Source organism: Acipenser ruthenus, chromosome 11 (assembly GCF_902713425.1).
Source record: "Acipenser ruthenus chromosome 11, fAciRut3.2 maternal haplotype, whole genome shotgun sequence".
In the NCBI taxonomy this organism is placed as follows: Eukaryota; Metazoa; Chordata; class Actinopteri; order Acipenseriformes; family Acipenseridae; genus Acipenser; species Acipenser ruthenus.
The window spans coordinates 15,001-22,150 of record NC_081199.1 but is presented as its reverse complement, the minus strand read 5'-3'; the positions used below and the strand labels follow the sequence as shown (position 1 = coordinate 22,150).

Sequence of the window (7,150 nt, the reverse complement as noted above, 5' to 3'; positions counted from 1 at the left end):
TCCCCTACAGTGCAGCGTGCTTTAAATGAACAAGCATGCCCTGTGAATGCCAGCGGTGTCTCCCCTACAGTGCAGCGTGCTTTAAATGAACAAGCATGCCCTGTGAATGCCAGCGGTGTCTCCCCTACAGTGCAGCGTGTTTTAAATGAACAAGCATGCCCTGTGAATGCCAGCGGTGTCTCCCCTACAGTGCAGCGTGCTTTAAATGAACAAGCATGCCCTGTGAATGCCAGCGGTGTCTCCCCTACAGTGCAGCGTGCTTTAAATGAACAAGCATGCCCTGTGAATGCCAGCGGTGTCTCCCCTACAGTGCAGCGTGCTTTAAATGAACAAGCATGCCCTGTGAATGCCAGCGGTGTCTCCCCTACAGTGCAGCGTGCTTTAAATGAACAAGCATGCCCTGTGAATGCCAGCGGTGTCTCCCCTACAGTGCAGCGTGCTTTAAATGAACAAGCATGCCCTGTGAATGCCAGCGGTGTCTCCCCTGCAGTGCAGCGTGCTTTAAATGAACAAGCATGCCCTGTGAATGCCAGCGGTGTCTCCCCTGCAGTGCAGCGTGCTTTAAATGAACAAGCATGCCCTGTGAATGCCAGCGGTGTCTCCCCTGCAGTGCAGCGTGCGTACAGACAGTGGCATCACAGTACAGTAGATCACTCACATTACAAGACAAATCCACAAACAGCAGCCTTCAGAGAGTCCCTCCACTGCGATGACTTTGTTATTTCACATGCAGACACGGTGCTGTCTCCCACACCTGCTCACAACGGCAAAACCAAAACCACATGAAAAGGATACTTCTCTCATCAGGCCCCATATTCAAAGTGTCACTTCATCACCTAAAATAAAAAAAAAATTAAGCAATCTATAAATCCTTTCAGCCTAGTTGGACATTATATACAACTTTACCTGTCCCACAAGTGTCCCCCAAAAAATACATAGCATGCACCCCAAGTTGAAAGAGGCAGCATTAATCCTTACAATAGTTGCAGGGAAGAACAACTTCTGCGTTAATTAACTGCATTGAAATCAAGACAATCACGGATATAAAGAATCATTAAATACAATCACAAGTGTTACTAACTACCTTAACAAACAGTTACTCCGGGTTCAAATACAGTCAGCACTCTTTATTGCCACTCAATATTATTTTGAAAATATCACTTGCCAAAAGAGACGACATGTGGCACTGTAATACAGAACATACTTTTAAATCCGGTGTGCATTGTAGCAGTGTGTGTGTGTGTGTGTGTGTGTGTGTGTGTGTGTGTGTGTATATATAGTAGTGTGTGTGTTTATTGTGTTCAGGTTACCTTGTGTAGCTGCTCCAGACTCTCACTGTGTGTGTGTGTAGCAGTGTGTGTGTTTATTGTGTTCAGGTTACCTTGTGTAGCTGCTCCAGACTCTCACTCTGTGTGTGTGTGTGTGTGTGTAGCAGTGTGTGTGTTTATTGTGTTCAATTTACCTTGTGTAGCTGCTGCAGACTCTCACTGTGTGTGTGTGTGTGTGTGTGTGTGTGTATAGCAGTGTGTGTGTTTATTGTGTTCAGGTTACCTTGTGTAGCTGCTGCAGACTCTCACTGTGTGTGTGTGTGTGTGTGTGTGTGTGTGTGTTTATTGTGTTCAGGTTACCTTGTGTAGCTGCTGCAGCCTCTCACTGTGTGTGTGTTTGTGTGTGTTTGTGTTCAGGTTACCTCGTGTTGCTGCTCCAGACTCTCACTGCGTCGGCAGGGCTGAAGTGTTTGTTTAGAAGAGCAGGCAGGCTGTGCCACACTGACCCGGGGTGAGGCGAGGAGTGAGAGGAGGGATGAGGCGAGGGGTGAGAGGAGGGGTGAGCTGTGCTGTGCTGTGCTGTTCAGCCTACCTGCCAGCGCCTTGCCTTTGTAGAGGAGTCCCTGTTGATTGACAGGTATGTTGAGGCTGTCAGAGATCAGACTCCAGACTGTGGAGACCTTCTCATCCTCACAGACCTGTCAAGAGACAAGAACACACAGTGAGGGGATGAGCATTAAACACTGAAACTACATCTTCATCAGTACGCAAGCCTCGAGTGAAGCGACATCCCTCATCTGCCACCATGCAAATGCACTTAGTGTCATTTCAAACGGGATTGAGATTATTATGCTCAAGAGCTAAAAGGCAATAACAACGTACGCTTAGAAATAATAAAACAATGTTTTTAAGAAAGCCCTCAGGACACGTGACGACATCCCCTCCTTGACAACGTCCTGTCCTCCTGTAGGAAGTGTCTCTTTACCTCAGCAATACCCGAGCTGGGAAGGTACACATTTTAAAGGGCCTTGATTTCCAGCAATGCAGTTCAACCCACTCTGTGATGTTTTATGTTCTGTTATCAAACAACCGCTGACTTGCCCAATCGTAGAAAGTAGAAGTAGAAAATGTGGTTTGTCTTACCAAACACACACAATGCGAACAGTCAGTCAATATGTAGCGGTATTGTGAAGCGGGATGTGGGGCTGCTCAATGCCTTGCTCACTGGGTGTGCTTCTATTCTTTTAAACAAAGTAAGGAGAGGAGAGGAGAGGGGGAGGAGAGAGACACAGAGTCACAACTACACGCTGCTCTACACCTGCATTTCAGAGTGTGTATGCTGCAGCTGTGATTGTGTGTGCGTCTCTGTGTCACTGTACAGCTGTGTGTGTGTGTCTGTATAACATTGTACATCTGCTGCAGCTAGGATTGTGTGTGTAGCCGTGTTTATTGTGTTCAATTTACCTTGTGTAGCTGCTCCAGCCTCTCACTGTGTGTGTGTTTGTGTGTCTGTGTGTGTGTGTGTGTTTGTGTTCAGGTTACCTTGTGTTGCTGCTCCAGACTCTCACTGCGTCGGCAGGGCTGAAGTGTTTGTTCAGAAGAGCAGGCAGGCTGTGCCACACTGACCCGGGGTGAGGCGAGGAGTGAGAGGAGGGATGAGGCGAGGGGTGAGAGGAGGGGTGAGCTGTGCTGTGCTGTGCTGTGCTGTTCAGCCTACCTGCCAGCGCCTTGCCTTTGTAGAGGAGTCCCTGTTGATTGACAGGTATGTTGAGCCTGTCAGAGACCAGACTCCAGACTGTGGAGACCTTCTCATCCTCACAGACCTGTCAAGAGACAAGAACATACAGACACACACTGAGGGGATGAGCATTAAACACTGAAACTACATCTTCATCCTCACCGGACAGGCGAGAGACAAGAACACACACACACACACACACACACACACACACAGACACAGACACAGACACTCACACACAGACACACACACACACACACACACACACACACACACACACATTATCAGAGCAATCTAGCGAGGGGACGGTCGAGTATTGTCAAGAGCAAAAACACACTTTCATAAAAACTGCTGCTTTTGTATTATTATGGTCTGTATGTGTGGCATGCTATAGAAATGTATTGTGTTTTTTTCTTTTTTTGTGCTCTGTACTGTACAGTGCTTTGTGAAACGCTTGTACAAAAATCGCTATATAAATGCAATAAATAAATAAATAAATAAATACACTGGAAGTGCTTCACATTGTCACAGAACAGTATTATGAATTTTCTCTTGGTCTACAGACATAATATTGTCTGAGAATTATTTCTCAGTCTCACAGATGAAGCGACATTTAATACAAGTGCAGAAAAAAATGTGCCAATTTAAACACAATAGCAACACTGAGGTGAAGAGACAAGCCCAACACATTTCTCTTAGAGGTAGTCGAGCAAAGCAAGAGGCGAGGACGGACACATCTGCTGGAAACGCATGGATTTGAATTTGTTTCCAGGTTCAGTATTCCCCTCACGTGTGCAGGAGTGACGGCAGGCGTAAGAACGCTGTGTGTTGCGTGTGGAGAGAGTTCGGGTGCGCTCACGACACGCAGACTTCCGTCATTCTGCGCAGAATCCGCACAGAATCGGAGCAAGTAGCCAAGGAATTTTCCGAATCTGCGCAGAATCTGCGCAGACTTAGCAAAGTCTGCCTCTCGTGAACGCACCCCCTGTAGTCTTAAATCGTGGGTCACGTGATTACGAGGCACACACTGACAAACCCCACACATTGTGTGTTTTCAGTTTATATCTTGTTAAAACAGAAAACTATATTAATTAAAACAATAAACTCCACACAAATTCATAAACAACACAGTGAATTCTAATCAGAAATTACAGTTTAAGTGACTAATGTAATCAACCACCATGGATCCCAAAATGATAGATACAGATTGGCCAACAATCAATGCTGCAGGGAAACAAGAACAACAATATAATAAACAGCGACGTCACTCCTTCAGAACTCGTGTGCAGCGAACTCCCAACAATAAAAAGAAATTAACACACACCCGGTGATATTAAAACCATGAAGAGGCAACAACCTCGTGTGTGCACAATAAAGCATTAGCGGGGGCAATCAGATAAATCATCCATAGCAAAAAACAACACAGCAACATTAATTTGCGGTCCATTGTCGGACTGGGTCCTACATTGCAATTATTCCTCACAGGTCCTTTGTCGGACTGGGTCAGACATCATTATAGCAACGCAATAAACGCGTGTTTAGTCGTTTTTTCTCCGGAAAAAGCCGAGACAACCATTCAATTGCCGAGTGCGAGCGACAGGAGCCGAAACAAGTCGAGAAAAAAAAAAAAAAAGGCGTATCTCATGAATAGTCATACATGGTATCAGGTATCAGATAACGGGGCGTTCATAGTAAACAAGCTGGCTGAGTGCGTCAGCGCACTGAGACTATCATGGACATTTGCAGAGCTTTTTTCAGATGTTATAGTAATAAAATAATGACTTGGATCGCATTATTGAGGAGTTTGGTGATAAAACGAGTGATCCAGAGATGATCGATCGGTATGTACGACTATTATTATTACTATTATTATTATTATTATGATTATTATTATTATGATTATTATTATTTATTTCTTACATAGGTAAACGCTATAGCAAACGAAAGGGTGGGGCGGGGCTGGAGATTCCTAGTGAGTGCTTTGTTGATATGCAGGGCCATTTAAACCCGTTTGACTGTGAAAAAAAATACTTTTAAACAGCGCGTCTAAAATGAACTGCGCGTGTGAAAACCTGACGTGCCTCTTGCGCACTTAATAAATGGACTGCAAAGGGTTAAAACAAACACAGAAAACGGAGGCTGGCGCGCTTTCGATTATGACTAACAAAAAGGATGAGATGAAGCCGTACAGCCAAAAAACAAGCCCCTTAAACAGGTTTAAATAACAATACGGTTTTGTTTTACCTGAGGAGAATCCTCCTATTGCGATGTGAAACTCCAGGCAAGCATGGGGGCGGACATTCTGTGAAGCGCGCATGCTGACGTAGGCTTTGTTATGATCGTGAACGCGCCTGATAGAAGTCTGTGGGGACCCTGCTTTCACTGCTCGTGCTGTGTCCTGTAGCTCAATATGCAGGGGTTATTTTTTTATATAAAAAAGCCGTTTTGTGGCTTTCCAAAGACGTATCATGCGTCTGGATCGGATGTTCGTAGACAAAATGATAATTGTTTACATTTGGTCAAATACAAGATTGCATGCAGTTTCCGAACATCTCCCCCTGGTGGTTAATTGCGGTGTTTACGGCAGAATAATTCAATGGGTTTCTCCATATCCCATATATTTTCATATTACCCATAATTCAATTTGTGACACTTAACTGGAAAGGTACATATATTTAAATTAAATATATATTTTTAATAATTAAAATTGTATAAAACATTGAACATATATTATCCACAAACGCCGTTTTGGTAACAATATAATATTTGAACTTATTTTAATATATAAATTAATGAGTAATAACCCTAAATTGAATTTTACGTAGTTATACGAATTATAAATAACTATTGGAATGATGTAATTAGCATATATCCCAATTATCCTGAATTGTAAAATTACTGATTTGTGAGGAATAAATCAAAAGTTATGTGTGATATATATTTTTTTATTTTAAAGAATTAAATTGTATAAAACATTAACCATGTAATCCTCAATGACCACTTTGGTGACAATATAATATTTTTTATCATTTTAAGATAGAAATATACTGTAATAAAACCAAACCACAAATAGACTTTGGACTAATTATATGAGTTATAAATAACAATTGAACTCTTTATATATTATATAGCAAGAGCTGTGTGGCTTGAGCTAGTGGATTGTGCTTGGTATGAGTGAAGTGGCTGAGATGAACGTGTGTGAGTAAATAAAGTGCTGAGAAAGAAGGCTGGTTGGAGAGAGAGAGAGAGAGATGGGAGCCCCCCAGGAAAGGAAAGTGGGGGGGTGGAGAGATGGGAGGAACAGAGAGGGACAATGGGGAGGGGCGCGGAGGATGAAGAGAGGCAAAGACGAGCCACGCGCGTCAAAAAGTCCAGCGCGCGCTGGACTTTTTGACGCGCGTGGCTCGTCTTTGCCTCTCTTCATCCTCCGCGCCCCTCCCCATTGGACATAGACCACCCCCCCCCCCGACCCGACCACTGACTCTTGACCCATGACCATTCACTTATGAGCCCTTCAACCTTTTAGGATATACATTTTATTTTCTTTTATATATTTTAACCCTTTAGACCCCTGAATAATTAAAGAACCCTTTTGGAGATTCCTTGAAATTTTGGCAAAAAACAGATTTCACTTGACTTATTGAAATAACTGTCTTGGAAATTCTATTGAAAGGAAGAGAGACTGTAGATTCTCAAACAGCAAGCTTTATTAAGATTTGCAAACCTGGAGCCTGTCACAACACTCGGTGCAGTCAGTTTGAGAACAAGCCCACATAACACTGCCAAACTTGTGACAGTTGGGCATGTAGCAACTTGAGCAAAACTCTTGCATACAGAGGAGACAGAGACCATATTTTTAGTAGAACAGACAGTCAAAAGGGTGGCTCAAAATTATCTTCATGACTCATAACTTCTACTTTTGCAATTGGTTGCCACATTGTAACGGTTTGAAACTAAAAGCTTCAGCCAACAGCGAATAAAACCAAAAAAAACGAGGGTCCTCAATTAACAAATTTAATGCCACACACACCAGTAAACTACACACAAGTGAATTGCAAATGATTTAAGACAAGCCCACAAATAGTAGAGGGTAAAGCAACAATTTTAAAGTCAGGCAAGGAAATAAAAAGATATGAAATAGCCA

At 43.2% G+C, this 7,150-nt stretch overlaps 1 protein-coding gene across 1 annotated transcript; it reads right to left on the bottom strand.

Moving 5' to 3' along the window:
• Positions 1-490: 490 nt before the first annotated feature.
• Positions 491-5,800, bottom strand: LOC131739341 (ubiquitin-like protein 4A). Its single transcript, XM_059032706.1, has 4 exons — positions 5,251-5,800; positions 2,986-3,091; positions 1,691-1,966; positions 491-836 (listed from the first exon to the last, which is right to left on the bottom strand). The coding sequence occupies exons 2-4, from the start codon at positions 3,079-3,081 to the stop codon at positions 825-827; spliced, it is 384 nt and encodes a 127-aa protein (XP_058888689.1). The 5' UTR covers positions 3,082-3,091; positions 5,251-5,800; the 3' UTR covers positions 491-824.
• Positions 5,801-7,150: the final 1,350 nt, after the last annotated feature.

Excerpts from the sequence above, each read along its gene's own strand:
- LOC131739341 (XM_059032706.1), bottom strand. The coding sequence starts at position 3,081 with ATGAGAAGGTCTCCACAGTCTGGAGTCTGGTCTCTGACAGGCTCAACA. Across the intron at positions 1,967-2,985 it reads CAAAGGCAAGGCGCTGGCAG|GTCTGTGAGGATGAGAAGGT; the intron begins GTAGGCTGAACA and ends GTCTCTTGACAG.